Genomic DNA, 17127 nt, shown 5'->3' on the forward strand with positions numbered 1-17127 from the left:
ATATATGTTTAGTCCTGGGGGGCGTCTTGTACAGTTACAGGACAAACACTGTTTTTGTAAGTATTGATGAGTTAAGTTGGTAGGAGACATGTTAAGCTAGTTAACGCTGTCAGAAAACGTTCCAGTAATTTATTAAATTGCCCACTTGAATCATGTTTAACATGAGTCAATTCCAGAGACTAGAAACCACTCAACTCTGGGACAGTGTTATCCCACAGTCCCTTAGACTTCTAAACTCCTGAGCCTATACTTTTTTTATTGATTGTTTTTGTGTTATTTCTTATTTATATTTATGTTGCATTGTTGGAGGAACCTGTGACCCAAGATTTGAATGCACAACTACACTGTAGCTGTGTTTATGACATTAAAACCATTGAACCTTGAGATGATAGTTTACACGATAATGTCATTCCTTTCATGCTGTTAATATATTTGTTTTGAAATGATATCGTAGCAGACAATAAGGACATAATTGACCATGGTCTGTGCTTAAACTCATACAATCAAATTGTGTGTCCTTTCTGTTATACTTTACCTTCACACTAACTCAGTAGCAGTTGGAAAGTGTCAGTGTGTTACTATGGAAACACAGAGTGTTGAGACTAATTATTTTCAATGATTTTCTTGTAGAGTTATAGGTGGTAAATAAACGACAAACGTGTAGTGTAGTCAAAGTTTGTCTCGTTTGATTTTCCCAAAACATACTTATAATGGATGATTATTGTTTTGTAAAAAGGGTGTGTTTTTTCCCATGAATCCAAAGTGTACGGATATAGATAAATTATAATAATGTAAGTGTTATTTAACCCTACTGAAAACATTCTCAGCTATTTATATTTGTATGAAGATAGCAGGTGGCAGGCGCCAACATATTTGGAGTGAAGTAAAAATTCCACAAGCACATGTGAAAGATGCCCTTACTTGTGGCGAACATTGCAACATCACTGAGAAACGCAGAACTATTTGATCAAACACTTCTTGCTCTAAAATATGAATTTATATAACTCTTCTGCTCCTGAACTGGGACACTGTTCTTTAGGAGAGTAAGAACAACAAAGAGAATAACTGAATATATATTATTTATATGGGTGTCACATTCTCACTTGCTGTATGTTAGAATGCTGCAAAGATGAAATTAACAAAAATTCACATCAAAGGTTAATGAAATGAACTATCGAGGGCAGTCCATTAGACCAGAGGTCATCCTAAATGAATAACCATCAGAAGATGACAAAGCAGCACAAGATGGCTACTGTAGAGCTAGCGATCCAGGCCAAACAGTCACTTCAATCTTATTGAAATGTTATTTTTTATATTTTTATTATCAAAATCAATATACTCTTACTATGTTAAAAGTCTCCTTTGCCTCGCCTGATGATGTTAAATATCCATATTCCGTATCCATATTCCGAAATGATTTCAAATCGGATTTGGAATGAACAAAAAGTTTTACCTTAAAAATGTAATTCATTTAAACTAGAAACATGTTTACTACTACTCAATTTCACACCCAGGAATTATGATAGTAAATCATTTCTGGGTATCCACATCAGATTTCATCAGGGAAATGACCGCGCTTAGCTAAACTCCTGTTTAGACCATAAACCTAATTGAAATGTTATTAAAATATCTATCAGAATTTCTTTTTTGTATTATTGGTCAAGTGAAGGTTTTGAATCAGGTTAAGTTTTCCTTTTGTATTACTTTTTCATTAAATGATTACAATATTGGTTTGTAAAAGCCGTACAAAAACATTTTTCATCTTAATTGATTGACCCCTAGTTAAAACCTGCACCATAGGTACTTATGACTTCCACCATGTGTACAGACTCTTAACTTGCATTTAGATAAAGACATTCAAATATATTTCTAATATTAAAAATTATTCATAGCTGTATAATTAACCTGTTTCACCTAATTCTTTTTTTTGTTATTTTATTATATACTGTTATTTAAATTCTTTATTTTTGTTTCTCCTTGTGTTAACTACTACCTGTACTATCCTGTGTTTCAATGTTATTCCTGTTGCTGCTGTAATACCTGAATTGCCCTATGGGGATCAATAGAGGTATATCATATCCTATCTTAATCAGATGTATGAGCTAAATGTGAATATGAACTAGCCATATCGTTGGACTACCACCGTGCCATAATAAAGTCATGTACTGTACAGCTACATAAAGTTACTGACCAGCCCGGGAGGAGGGGAGCCTGTCTTTGGTAAGCTGCTGATTCTGGAGCTCTGGATAAGAGACAGTAAGAGAGAGGAGGAAAAATTTCATCACACCATCATAGCATTGGTTAATGTGGCAGCTATAAATGTAGTCTTTCACACAAATTGATATGAAAATGTGTTGATAGAACCAGAGGATTAAGAAAGAAGAAAAAATGGGGAATAAAAAGAAAATGTGTGATCTATGGAGGCAGACAGTTCTGGCTCAGCCAATTAAACTCATTCAGACTCCCCCAATTTCATATCGCTGCATCATACTACCGTATACTTTCTCCCTAATCTTATCTGTTGTATATTCCTTTCACCAGCCACACTTCAGCTGCAGTAATGAGGGCTGGCAGGCACATCAAGCGACAGCAGAAGCGACATGCTAGTGATTAGGGCAGGAGATGTCTTGGTGTGAACACACAGCGTGAGGTAGCCATGATTAAATGGCACAGGCCAGCTTTCTTCTGCCGTGTGAAACACACAAAAACCCCGAGCGGACACACAGCCGAGACAGGAAAAAGAAAGTCCTTTAGAGCAACAAATCAGTTGGAAGGACAGACAAAAAGGAACATTATTTCACTCTGTGGGGTGCATGTTCAAAAGGCCAATCTTAAAGTCTTGCTGTGAAAATAAAGTGCACTGGAAATAGATTCAGTATAAAATCAAATTAGACTAAGGGAAGAGCTTGGCAGTACAGAACTAAAAAAGTACACTCAGTAAAGACAGGTGTTTCTTACTTTGGGACTTCAGATACACTTTTTACACAAAAAAACATTTTGAGCTGTCTGCAAATCAAAATATGCTTCTCTACTTTGTTATTATCTATAGTTGCTAATTAAAACACCATAAACATGTTGAGGAACTAAAAAGCAATACATATTTTGGTAGCCCTAAAGAAAAAAAAATCACACAAGGATACATTTTAAGAAAGTAGTGGGTTTGAATCAAATCCTATATGACCATCACGCAGATGTACACATCACCACACGGCACAGCAGTGTGTAGGGGCATTGGGCAGCTTCTATAGAGCGCCTGGGGAGCGGTGAGGGGTCTGCTGCCTTGCTCCACTTTGGAGAGTACCAATACACCTTCCATTCTTGGTCTGAACCGGAGACCCTCCAGTTCCCAAGACAGGCTGAGCTTCAGCTGAGTATAACCGAGTTAAACTCAGTTATACTCAGGTGCCCCAAAAAGACAGCCATGAGCAATTTTAGCTTTGTAAGTGTAAATTAACCAAAAGATAAACGTCAAGAAAATAAATATTCTTACACCTATTCTCCCTGTTTAAAAGTCAGCCAAACACTCTATTCATTCGATTTCAACAGAAACAAAATGAAAATGATTGAAAGCCACTTGTTCAGGTCTTTCCAGGGTTCCAACAATCACCAACGAAATAAACCTTTAGTGCGCAAGTTAGATGTGAACATAATATGCAGAGTCTAAAGGCTGCTGATCCCCGATTTCTTTCTCCATCTCCTCCCTGAGGACAGGCAATTTATTGCAACGACTAATACAAATGTTTTATTTCCATTAGCTGTTAGCCATTATTGGGGTGTTAAGTGTAGGGAGGAGTTAGCAGTCAATGATGGTATAGAACGGTCAATGAAATATATTCTTTTTTTTTAGCAGCCATAAATGTGGGGCCTCTGTCCCTGCTGCTGAGAACTGGGGTTTGAATCCAACTCGGGGAACACCAACATGTGTCATCCAGTTGGTCTTAAAATCTGTCCAATAAAAGCTTTAGTGGCCTAAAATAATATGTTTTAAATATATGTTTTGAGGCTGATTGGTCCAATAGTATGGGGGATTCATCTGAAACAGCAAATAGATAGATGCACACATGGCCGATTACAATATTCATGGCTGAGATTTAAAAAAAGATCATTCAATTATGGCTGGAGTGATAAAGGCTGATAAATAAAAGAAGGGGACAGTTCTACAGCTTTTAAAGGCTAATCGACCATAATTCAGTTGAGAAGAGGCAGGAGCCTATGACTATCTCAGGCAGTCGAATAGGTCGATGTATCCTTAAATCCCAAGGCAGACGGTGTGTGCACTGAGTGAATGATGACTTGTAAATAAATGTAAAGCGTAAAAAGTGGATAAAGCGCTATATAAATACAGTCCATTTACCTACATTACACTACCAGGAGGACTCATTCATGGACTGTCAATGTGTAAGTTTGAGTGAGACGAGGTTCTACTCTTTAAAGCAGATGTGTTCTCGTGCAGCAAGTCATACCTCCTGTTTGGACAACGGTCTGAACTGGGTTTGATAGCGACTCAGCTCCACATTCAGGCGGTGAACTGTCAGTTTGAGGGCATCATTTTCATCCACCAGCTCCTGAGCGTGTTGCCTCAGATTCAGCAGCTCTGCATGGCTGCCTGTAAACAAAGCAAATCAGTTTAAAGGCTTTCATATTTTGGAAACAATAAATAACACTCTTATTTAGGACTGTACCCAACGTCTTTTTTTACATTCATATCTTCTGTTGAGGTTTTGGAATTACGTTTTTAATATTTGTTATGTTTTATGATTGTATCAGATTTTATTGTGGTGTATAAATGTGATATATGGTGCTGTTAGATTGCTGCTAGACCAGCCCAGTAATACAAGGTGCATTTGGCATGAAGACTGTTTTTAGACCACTGTGAAAATGCTCTTTTTGAAAGTCTAACTCCAACAAATATAGGTTAAAGTAGAAAATATGGTTAGGCAAGAACATGTTTTGTATTTGGGAAATGATATGTGGTCAATAAAATGTGAACACAGCCCTATGGAGGCCAACAGGGGCAAATGCACTACAAAGGCCCAAAACACTTCCATTAGGAGAAACGCGATTCACTTTTTTAAAAAAAACGATATAGATATCAAAACACAAATGTACCAAAACACATGCAAATGTAGACACATCTTCACCAACTTGACAAAACATGCGCAGCATTTAGGAAACATTCAACAAATTGAACAAACATGTGCAGCAAAAAAAACGTTTTTAAAAATGGTTCAAAACACAAAGAAAACGGGGACACTAGAAAGTGATGCACAGAGCTGGGACCGGAGTGCGTTTTGACGCTCAGGGATTATAAAGTTCCTGGCTGTTTTGTGTTTGCAGTGGTTTTTATTTGCATTGTTTCGTTAATGCTGCGATTTGAGTAAACGTTACGCATGTGTAGTCAAGTTGGTGAAGATGTTTCTTCATTTGCATGTGTTTTGGCACACGTGTTTTTATATTTGCATCTTTTTGAAAGCGTTTCTCTGCAACTGTTTCGGGCTGTAGCATGTTTGCCCTTGGTGGCCAACTTGCGGCTCTATACTTAGAGTTGGAAACAATCCTACAGAGCCACCACTGGGATACAACTCTACAAATAGTTAAATAATACTAATAATATTATATCTGAACCTGTGTAGAATAATGGGTTCTCAAATCTGCAAAGCATTTGAATGTTTATTAAGAATTTATGAATAAAGCTTCAAACTGTTCTTTACAGCCCTAATCTTTTTCAGAAAGCTGAAAGTTAAATAGACAGCTCAAGAAAAAATAAGTTAAGTCTTAAAAAACAACATTATTCTCAAACAGAAAATTCACAGGCTTAGAGGCCTAACAATTGACATTACAAAAGCTGAATCATTATTCTAGTTTCAGGAGAAAGGAACAGAGCAGGCTGGTGAGATGCAGGATGCTTTGGTCTTTCTCCGACTTGACTCTGACTCTCTAAGTAGTCTGCTGGCTGACCCTGAACTTCAACAGAATTAACCCTTGGGGTCAAATAAAAGCAACATAATTCATGCTTCCCTTACTGAGAATGGTTCTAGTACTTTTCAATGCTGCTCTTTTCGGCCAACCAGGAGGCAAGAGTCTCTCACCACCAAGTCCACCTGCTTCCCATTTCTATTTTTTATTTACTCACCCCCTGCACATGCATCTGTTGTGACTCACTGCTTCATTCCTTCTCTCATTACCCCTTTCTCATCCCTATGTCACTTTATTGATCGCCCTTTTCCCCCACTCATTCTCTCGTCTCTCTCCAGCAGGTCCTCCACTCTACCTGCAGATGACCTTGCGTTGGTCGAGGATTGGCTGTTACTGATCTCTTGCTCCAGCCGCTGCAGCCGCTCCTCCAGCAGCTTTTGTTCATCGACCATTCTCACGTTGCTCTCTGGCGAGGCCCACGCTGCCTCCCGCTGCCCCTGGATGCTCGCCCTAATGGGCCCTGGAGACTGTTGGATGGGGGGTTTAGAGATGTTGGATTGGCTGGATTGGTTTGTGGTGGGGATGGGTAGCGCGGCTGTAAAAGGCAAGGTAAATACTTGTAATGGCAGTACATAAAACATTTAAATTGAATAAAATGTAAAAATGTAGTGCTTTCCTAAACTCTATTATATAAGTATTAAGGTATATTAGGTCCATTCATTTTCATTTATTTTTTAATGCACATAAAACAACACACAACACAGCAAAGAAACTAATTTATTGTGCTTACATAAATATTTGTATTTATTTCTTTGATTCCATTCTACAATGGAGCATCTGTTTGAAAGACCATTTCCGCAGGATAAATCAAATGAAACATAATAATAACAGAGCCAGGAGGCTCTAAGAGAAGAACTGAGAACATATCTCCTTTTTTTCTTCATACATTTGTTGAGAATTATAAAACAAAAATATCTATGTTTTTTCTTGTAAATGTATGACTGTCATATGAGTTATGACAATTACAATATTTCCTCCATCGTCCAGCTCCATCATTAATTTGTTATACCTATAACGCCCCCGTACATATGACCAGCACGTAAACAGAAAAATATGATTGTGAAGCAAATAGCATATTAACCTGTTATATATTAAAGTGGACCTATCATGCTATATTTGAATAATATAGTGTAGGACCATACCTATATGAGGCATATTAATACTTTTTATTTTTCAAAATACCAAACAGATCATGCATTTTAGCCATTCCTCATTTCGCTCAATTTAACACGGTCTTTGCATGGGCTGATTCTGTGAGAACAGCACTATCTACAGGCCTGGCATATGTACTACATATGTCCGTGGCTGTCTCCTCCTGATTGGTGGAGTTGGCCCAATAGCCGTAGCGCCACTTCTGTGACGTCACAGAAGTGTTCAAATCTGGATCAGTCTGTATCAGATCCGTTGCAGCCTCTTTTTTTAGAGATTTGGGTATGGAGGAAAATAGAGAGGGTTGGGTTTTCTGACACTTGGTGAGTTCCCTGGAACACCGGGGACACATATTCTATTTATGTATAAAAGACGTACAAAAGTGCATTTTGCATGATAGGTCACCTTTAAATAAGTAATTTCAAATTATTTGGGAAATAACATGGACTATATTAGGGGAATTAAGCTAGCAACTGTATTATAATATATCATATACAGGAGTTAAAATGAAACAAATAACGGGTATATGACAGAATATTTTTTAAATAGTATCAGATAATTATTATCACAATAAGACGGAAAACGGACACAAAGAAGAAACCCTAACCTACTGTTTGAATGTATGTATACAATTGTCCTAATTACCAATACCTTACTCTGAGAGACCATATGCATCATGTCACTAGCATGCAGAGCACTCAAAACAATCTAACAATAGACATTCATTAGATAAAGAACATAACACATGATTGCAACATGGTTACTAAAGTGGAATATTCTTGCTTCTATATGCTGTTTATGTGAAGTACAAAACATACATACTATAGTTCCCATCATCAGAATGCATTGGTTTGTTATGCTTTTCACTGATGTTTTATAACCAAAAAGCTGGCTTCATCACAGACAAATGAATAGTCAACATAACGAGCAGACGCACACACAGCAGTCTACTTTGCGACTTACACCTACATGGCACGTCTTTTTTCAAACTTCTTGGGCTTTTCCTGACAGACGCTTTCTTCTTGGAGTAATCAACACTGGCTTCTGGAGATTGGAAAATGGTTTCCTCAGGGAGATCTGAGGGATAGAATCATGCCATTATTAGTAAATGAACACAATTACAGACCTGTGTAGTGTTTTCTTTATTACTTTTTACTGGAATTGCATATTCTGTAATATTGTGTGAAGGTGACTTAGTCCATGGTTAAATGTATTGCTTTAGACGCACAGCTAAACTGTATTTGGCTTCATAATTTAGTGATTAAAGTAGGAGCATTGTAAGAACACATAAAACATTTGAATTAGCAACCGTCACAAGCCTGAGGACAGCTCTGGTCATAACAACTATAATGAGGTTTTCCATTTATGATGTAAGGCTACATTATGTGTGTTGTGAAACTACATTTTGGTTGACTAAAAGCTCACATTTTGGGCTTCCCCTAGGACTGAGGAGGAGTGTACCACTCTTTCTTTGTACGGGAGACATTTCTCAAATGAACGTGAATGTCTCTATTTAAATGAACCTTTAAAAACACCCCTGTTGATTAACTTTAATTGAGGTGTAAATCAAAAGTTATTAAAACAGAGTGTAATTCTGAAGAACACAATACACTAACACTCCCAACATAATTACATGTGATGGCCGCTTGTTGTTTGACAGGTTTTCATAACGCATTTGCTCCTCTATTAGAGTGTATTCTGTAAGTTAACAATGTTCCCCTTACTCTACATCAGTGGTCGCCAACCAGTCGATCGCGATCGACCGGTCAATCGCAAGTGTGGTGCGGGTAGATCGCTGACCGTTAAAAAAAAAAGTAACAAAAGAAAAATTAAATTAAAATAATAATGTTTGAAAAATACGTTTTTAGATGTAAACCTATCATCCACCACCCCATTAGCAGGTGCCACTTGATTGACGTATATTTGAGACACCTCAATAATATAATACATTAACCGTGCTTTAAGTGAACCTCATCATGACACAAGAGACAACGGCAGGACTGTAATTTCCCGTGTTCACTGAACGCAACAGAGGCAAGACACCACACCAATCAGAGAGTTGCATGGAAATACACGTGTGCTTGTGTCATTCAAGCTCGGCTCTGTGTGTGTGTGGCAATAGAGCATTTAGTGTGATAGAGAGAGGGAGAGAGGGAGGGAGAGAGAGGGACCGGTGCTAGTGGGGAGCGTGATGTTAGCATCTGGTTAGCTAGCTGCACTAACTAACCAACGGACATAAGGAGCATTTTCCACAACAAGCTGGAGGAGTGTCCTCCCCTGTCATACTGAGGGGCTCAGGTGAGCTAAAGGACTCTTTTGAGTGTTTAGAACGGTTTTGTCACAAATTATTCAAAAGATTATTTCCGCGGCACACCTTCATATGATCATTATAGTTATACAAACAATAAGAGAATAAATGAAAAACAGGTATGAAATAGCCTGCTATACAGTATGTCAGTAAAACAAGAATACAGTTTAAAAGGGGAGTGATTTTTAAAAACATCCATAAAGAAAAAGAAAATCTGTTTACAGTTCTGTTTCATATGGGTGCTGAGAGATGTATCCATAGATCTCTTCATGTTGCTCTCAAAGTCCACCAGATTGATGCTTTGAACTTCAATATTTAAAAAAAAAAAATCTTCCCAGGGGAGCATCCCCCCGGACCCCCCTAGAGGAGGTGAGGACCCCCCTCGAGGAGGTGAGGTCCGCCCCCCAATAGCACTTTAACCCTGCCTATATGCCGTGAGCTGAATATGGAGCCTTCATTGTAAGAGTAATTCAGATGCAATTAGCCAGATATAAAAGGCCTCAAATTGGAAGCACTGTCTGGGCCGTCTTTTTCACTCAATTCTGCAATAGGTAGATCTCGCCTTTCACCTAGGCCGAGGTCGGTGATCTTGGGCTTAAAAAGGTTGGTGACCACTGCTCTACATAATACTGGAAGCTGGTAATAGGTATTGCTTTGTATTTACTGACACCCAAGACAATATTGCTTGATGAAGTGAATGTTACCTCCCTGCCTTTACATTAGCAGTCACATCAGCTTAAATGGTTTTAGTTTAAATGTTGTATGTAAACTGAGAGTACCCTAGTGGTTTAGAAAAGTCACTCTGTCAAAGACAATATGTTTGCTAGTGACTGGTTCTTAACGTCACTCAATCTAGTAACCATTAGCAGATATGGAAACTGGACAAAAACTAGAGTATTGGGCTGTTTTGTATTTATTGTACAATATGTAGGCCAACTGTAAATAAACCACAATCAAATATGAATGGATAACACTATAGAGTAGGTGCAGGACGTATTTTTGTAGGCCAACCAGTAAGTTAGCGATCCAAGGGCTCCCTGGACAAAAAAAGCAATTGGATTTTTCCATTGGATTTTGCAGTATTAGCAAAATGTGCTTTGTGGCAAACACACGTTTACCGGTTTTTTTGACAAGTTTTGTACAACAGGATAATTTAGATATATTCACACTTCATGATTTTTTAAGTCAGAAGTGAAATGCTAATGTTAGGCTATAAACTAATTACATCACCCTAACTGTTTAGAAGTTTCCTTTAGTCACTTGTTAGCAGCAGACTGTTTTTATGACACGTAGAAGCTTAAGACATTCACGAGTGGGGTGTTTATTGACCTATTTTATGTCGTAGAATAAAACACGAAAATCTTTAAAGCTTGTGTTAACCACAGACCTTGTTTTAGACATATAACCGCAAACATGTTCAAATAAACATCGACTTCAAGACAATAGAGCCCTAAGTGCTAACATGCTAACTCATTTTTGGTTTTTAAGGACTCATTCCTGTATTTAATTATGAGTTAGTAACTACTGTGTTCAAACACTTTTACCTGGAGAAGGCACTCTTCTGTCAGACATCGGAATCCGCTGCGGTGTACTAGTCTGAAAAAACAGACAGGCAGTCAGTCAGACAGATAGAGATTTCCAGAAGCCCTGTTGCCTGGATCCTTTTGTGTAAAGCTATTTTCGAGAACACTGCATTTATGCCTATTGTCAAGCTGTGGAAAAATGATATCTTGTCAGTGCGTTTATTGTTGCGAGACACATTGTGAATGAGTCACAGTCTACACTGGAGGGAAGAGTCTCAGTTGAAACATAGCAAGAAAGCTTGAAAAGGAATAATGTGGCAGACTGATGAATGATGGTTTGAGGCCAAACTCATGATTATAAAAATAGACTTTATTTGTATACACTGAATTGCTTTACTGCGACAGTGGTGCAATAGTCTTTGGTTCAAGGTCAATATGCAGGCTGCAGTTTGTGGTATTGTATCATAAAGAGGGTTATTTTCTTCTCTGTTATATAGCCCACACTTGAATGAAATAGACAACCGAGTGCATTCGTAGAACAATTACTCTTAAGTGCATTTAACCCTGAATGATAAAAAAGCCAGCTCGTTGATGTGGCTCTCTGTTACGTTGATTTATCCTCATATGAACCAGGGAAATATAGCCTGATTATGGATCACATTTGCATGGCGTTACATATCTACTATATTGGCTTGTATAATTGGTTCTCACATGGGTAAGGGTATGGTACAAGGAAAAGAAACATATTGTCCTCAGAATTGCTTTAAGGTCTTCAGCTAACTGGTAAATAAAGTTAGATAGTCTGGACAAAACACTGACAAGGGAAAACAGAGCCCATTGAGACCAATATAGGTTAGCAACCCAGTGTATCAGTATACAGGACGTGGACATACTGTAAATAGTATAGAACAATATCCCAATGATTATGTCCCGAGAGTCTTAGAGAAACGTAGGTGGTTGGAGCAGAATCTAGGTGATTAAAACTAAGGCACACTTCCTCTTTCAGTGCAAGACATGGGCCGTTGCAGTTTAAAATACTACATTGGGAACAATGGGCACAAGAGTTATCAGGGTTTCCAGTCATAGATCCAGATTGTAGCAGTTGTAAAAACTAAAGGGGTGGAGCTAAGTACAACCAAACATGCGAAACCAAACAACACTTTCATGAACTGAAAACACACAATGAAGGTATTAAAGGTCTCAGACAAAAACACAGACAACACCCAAACAGAACACAGCATTATTAGCAAACCTTCAATCAAAAGGCAGCCCCGTCCTAAAGCATATGATGCTTTTTGACTCTAAATTGGACCATAAGTAGCTAAATAAAAATACTTGAAACTAGTGAATGAGACCCTAAACTCATCAAGAAAATCTATACTGAGCCAATACATCAAGTGAGAAGTAGAGTAATGTTCTCATAGACTTCTATACAACCGGATTATCTTTGCAGAGGAGTTGCCCGTTCAGTGAGGGCGGCAGAAGCTTAGTCCAAAAAGACTTGGCTCGGGTACGGCAGGCAGGGTCGCTGGTTTAAGTCCAAGTCCAAGTATGAACACAAGACTACATTTGGTGTGTGTGCAGTGCTATGTAAAAGTACATGTGTGTGAATATTAAAGAGGTACTTATAGAAATCCTCCATTTATTGGCAGCTGTGAGTCACTATGTAAGTCACTTCAGATAAAAGTGGTAGCTATAATGACATGTAATTGAATTGGACTGCTTTGGTTAAGGTCTATATAAAAAAAAATTGATTGATTGATTAAGATATTTTCAGAGATGTTTCAAGTAAAAATAGACCCGTGCCCTATTATAACTGTTTTTGGAGTACTGTCTGATATCTACTACAACTTCCTGCGTGGCTTCTTGGCATTCTATACACCACTTGCATGTCATTTAAACTATTGAAATTTGGCAGATGCAATTCCTCAAACGCAGTGGATGAGGAATATTTAATATCATAACCAAAATGAAGGTTAATTTCTTTCTGAGATGCGAAGGAGAAGAGCTAGAATTACACAAGAACCTTTAATGCAAACCTGAGAAGAGGATAACAGAACCGGTTAAATATCCCGCTCTAATAGACCCAGAGAATTAGGATTATGCCTTCTGGATTGCATATCTTATCTCGTATAATTTGTTTTCTTTGTCTTTCTATCTTATATTGGGAACTCTATTGCTATTATTTGAGTTACATTGATCGTACCAACATTTTTACCGAAACAGAAAAGGTCAGAACATGTAGAATTGGTTCTTCCTCGCTGCTATTTAATTTAATTTGTTTATTTATCAATCTATAATTTGGGACATTTGTTCTTTATGGTTTTTTGTATGTTTTGCTCTTAATAAAAGCATTAAAGTTTTAAAAAATAAAGCATGTGAGAGCCGTCTCTTAGGACATAACCATTGTGATTTTTTGCAGAAATATAGAATTTGCAGATAAACAACATGCAAATAACTATGAGTGGGTAAAGAAAGACCTTTGAATTGAGTGGCTAGTTAGTAATAACCTGCTGTCAGTGACTATCATGAATCATAATTTCAAAGTCAGTTTCGTCCATTTTAGAGAGATAGAAAAATACCAAAATGTCACCACATGATTTGCCGGACCATCACATGCAAACACTACACAATTATGTTAAGTGATCAAATAAATTAAATACAAATCAAATGATGAAAACCTGCAATCATGATTCAGGAAGACATATAGGATATTTCAAACCTGCAAACTAATTACTTAAAATGACTTCTGAGCCTGTACAGTAAACAGTAAATTACAACTCACCACTACTCTACAGAAAAATATTACATTACATTTTTTCTGTGTACAACTATGCCTCCCAGGGGTTCAAACGGGTATGACAATACCAACACGTATAAACAAATTAAAGTATGAAGAGTTAACCCCTCTAAACACAAGCAGATATTCTTACTGCAAAAAAGGCACAGGTGTAACTAATAACATTAACGATGTCTCGGCCTGCAGCGCACGGCTGCAACTCGTTATGCATGTTGTTATCAAGTTATTGGTTCCCACTGCGCTGTTCCTACTATGGTAAACATAACACTGGTCAAGTCAAATAAGTGTTTACAAAGAACAATAGGCGCTTTCACACCGGAGTACTTTTCCCAGGAATAGTTCCGCAAACCTTTTCACCCCTTTTTAGGGTTATGGCTAGAAAGGATCCGTCTTGTGTAAAACTCTCGCGAGAGTTTGCAAGTCACGTGGCTGAATGTTTACTTTTGGCAGGCAGCCTTTCAGTTACGATCGTTAACATCAGTGGGCCACAGCAAATGATGGTGAGAAGCTAAACCATCTATTAATTAAGTCAATTACAGGGAGTGTGATTGTTGAAATAGGGTGTTAGCAATCTTGCTGATAGCTCCTGGTGCAATAAAATGTTCCCTTTCAGTGTTTTACTATTATGTCTGATGTTTCTCTATTAATATTGCTGCTGCATTAATGTGTATGTTGCATGTTACTGCTGTAGATGTGTTTCCGAGCCACTCCGATTACAACGAGAGTTACAACGAGAACGTGACGTCATATTTACACAAGACGGATCCTTTATAGCCATAACCCCTTTTGCATTCACACCTAATAGTCCGTTTTCTGGTGCGCACCAGACGACAGTTTGTTACATTGTTTCATTTTCAGAAGGTTCGGTTTGCGTTCACACCGGTTCACACGGGCAAAACTCAAACAGACTATAAACTTTAAACACAAGTCATGTGCACAGAAATGCTGTTCAACCATTGGTCAGACATTAAGGGGTTAAAAAAGCAAATCCCGGCAATTTCTACCGGAGCCTCCGCCATGGAGCATCGGCACTTTCGGCAGGTTATTCTCATGCTGCTGTTAATCTGGAGATCAACAGACACTAGCGGCCCGTGCATATGATTATATATAATCAGACAACGTCCGTAAAAAACATTATAACACATATAACGAGAGATGTTCTGCAGTAAGGAGGGGCGTTTCACCGACGACAGGTGTTCTTAATTTTATGTAGCTCACGGAGAATTTTTACTTTACACGACACTGTTCAACACTTCATTCTGCTTCACTCTTTAACTAAACAACCGCAGATGTCTTGAAAGACTCTTTCGCTAAAGATTTTGAAGATATCCGCGTTCTTGTGCGACACCTAAATACTACGCTTCCTATGTTTTGGTGCGGACTGCGTTCACACCAGCAATGAACCGCTCCAGAGTTCGCAAGCAAGCGCTCCGAGATCACCTATTTTAGCGGACCAGAGTCCGGTTGTTTAGTTCACTTAAGAGGTCTCGGATTGTGTTCACACCGACCCAAATGAACCACACCAAGCGGCTGAACGCACCAGGGTTCGATTCAACCGGACTATACAAGGCAGGTGTGAACGCAGAGAGCAGGGACTTTCCTGGGGAGAAAAAGGTTTCAATTTATGATTGGCTGGGCGGATTGCAAACCACACCCCGTAAAACTCTGAAATGATTTTGTGAAGTCGCCATTTTATTTGCTCGCATAAGCATTATTAGCATTAGCATTAGCCCAGCGCACCAACGGAGAGAGACTAATTTATGGCAACACAAAAGAAAACATGGGAGCGGTGGAGATGAGGAGGTGTAGAAGCTGCTGGGAGTCCCAGCAGCTTCTACTGAAGCCAGTCCCTAACTCCGGGGACTTCCGGCCGGGGACTTCGGGTGGCAGTATGCGCCGTGAAGTGGTTTGCGGCCTGCCGGTAAACCCAAAGCAGAAGAAGAAGTTTCGTCAGCGGCTCCCTCAGGGACTTATTCCGGTGTGAACGTGATTTACTAGATAATTCCAGGAAATAAAGGTTCTGGGGAACTAAGTTCCGGGAACTATTCCTGGGAAAAGTACTTGGTGTGAAAGCGCCTAATAGGACTGTTCTGTAGAATCTCACCTTGTGTTTTAGTGGCAGGGAATAGACAGGTTCTGTGAATGGACAATTATGTCCTTTGCCAAGAGTTTGGTAAACATGTTCTTCCCGCTCATCTTCACTCCCCATCTGCTCTTCCTCGTCCTGCAACTCCTCTTCCTTGTCCTGCAACTCCTCTTCCTCTGATAGGTCAGGGGAGGAGAGGCGTGGTCGGCTAGCCAAATCTTCTGACCATCTGTCTCTGAAGGAGGTAAGAATAGATTGAATTCAACTCTGATATACTGCATATATTTTATTTTTCAGACTAATTTGTCGTATGGTCCATCCATCCATCTTCTTCCGCTTATCCGAGTCAGGGTTTATACAGGTTTTTTTTTTTTTTGGGGGGGGGGGGGGGGGGGTTTAAATGGTTTAATAATAATAATTCTATATTTGCTTATTTTTTACAAGTTAGTTCCTCTTACTATATTTATGTATACACTATTATACATCAAAGCAAGTTCATTGTATGTGTAACCCTACTTGGCAATTGAACCTTATTCTAATTCTGATTATTCAAATCGGAAGAAAACCAGGCCTGTGTTATGAAGATATTAGTAAGTCTAATGTCAAGGCATAATTATAAAAAAATGTTACACATCACATTTTAAATTTTTCCTCTGCTCTACCTTGAAATCATTTTGGCCCATTGTCTTATGTGACCCACATAAATACAGCCGTAGGTGATGTTGAGTCACCTCTTGTGGATAGAATCATTATTCCCAAAGCTTGTGATAATACTGGTGTATTTGTCAGAGGGAGTTCACCTGTTGAAAAGTGCTGTGCTGATGTTTGGTTCAGATATGAAGGACTCTGATAGGCCGCTCTCAGAGAAAGACCTCGGCCGGACAGGGGGGAGGGCCCATGCCTGTCCAGTGAGCGAAGAAGACAAGATGGCTGCTGCTAAGGCTGATCTGTTGACGTAAAGACATGATTAAAATAGGAAAGACAGATGCTTTAAGTAATATAAGCACACAAAATGCTGTTCTTGTTATATAAAATATATTTCCTTTTTCCTAATTGAATTCACCATTAAGAGCTAACAAATGCTACTCTTGGAAAATATTGCCCATTAGTTGCCCCAAAAGACACTGCTTTCACAGGCTCTGGAGACACATTTACTCAAATAACATATGTAAAAAACTATTTTGAGGTAAGTAGAACCTGAGTATTTCCATGTTCGGCTATTTTGTAATTCAACTCCACAACATTTCAGAGAAAAAGTTTACTTTAAACTCTAACCGATTTAGCT

General features: G+C 38.6%; 1 protein-coding gene across 11 annotated transcripts in view; it reads right to left on the minus strand.

Annotated features, from left to right (window-relative positions):
* cep89 (centrosomal protein 89) overlaps positions 1-17127 on the minus strand; it is a 157029-nt gene that overhangs the window by 138478 nt on the left and 1424 nt on the right. For 9 of the 11 annotated variants that reach the window (XM_079667246.1, XM_079667247.1, XM_079667243.1 and 6 more), the window contains exons 3-9: positions 16643-16789; positions 15861-16077; positions 10978-11029; positions 8089-8202; positions 6272-6511; positions 4464-4606; positions 2192-2242 (exon numbers count right to left, since the gene is read on the minus strand). In XM_079667246.1, the coding sequence (XP_079523372.1) occupies positions 2192-2242; positions 4464-4606; positions 6272-6511; positions 8089-8202; positions 10978-11029; positions 15861-16077; positions 16643-16789 (964 nt within the window). The remainder of the gene's footprint in view (positions 1-2191; positions 2243-4463; positions 4607-6271; positions 6512-8088; positions 8203-10977; positions 11030-15860; positions 16078-16642; positions 16790-17127) is intronic. The other 2 variants (XM_079667242.1, XM_079667244.1) reach the window with 2 other exon arrangements.

Source organism: Notothenia rossii (assembly GCF_949606895.1).
Source record: "Notothenia rossii genome assembly, chromosome: 2".
NCBI classification, from domain to species: Eukaryota; Metazoa; Chordata; class Actinopteri; order Perciformes; family Nototheniidae; genus Notothenia; species Notothenia rossii.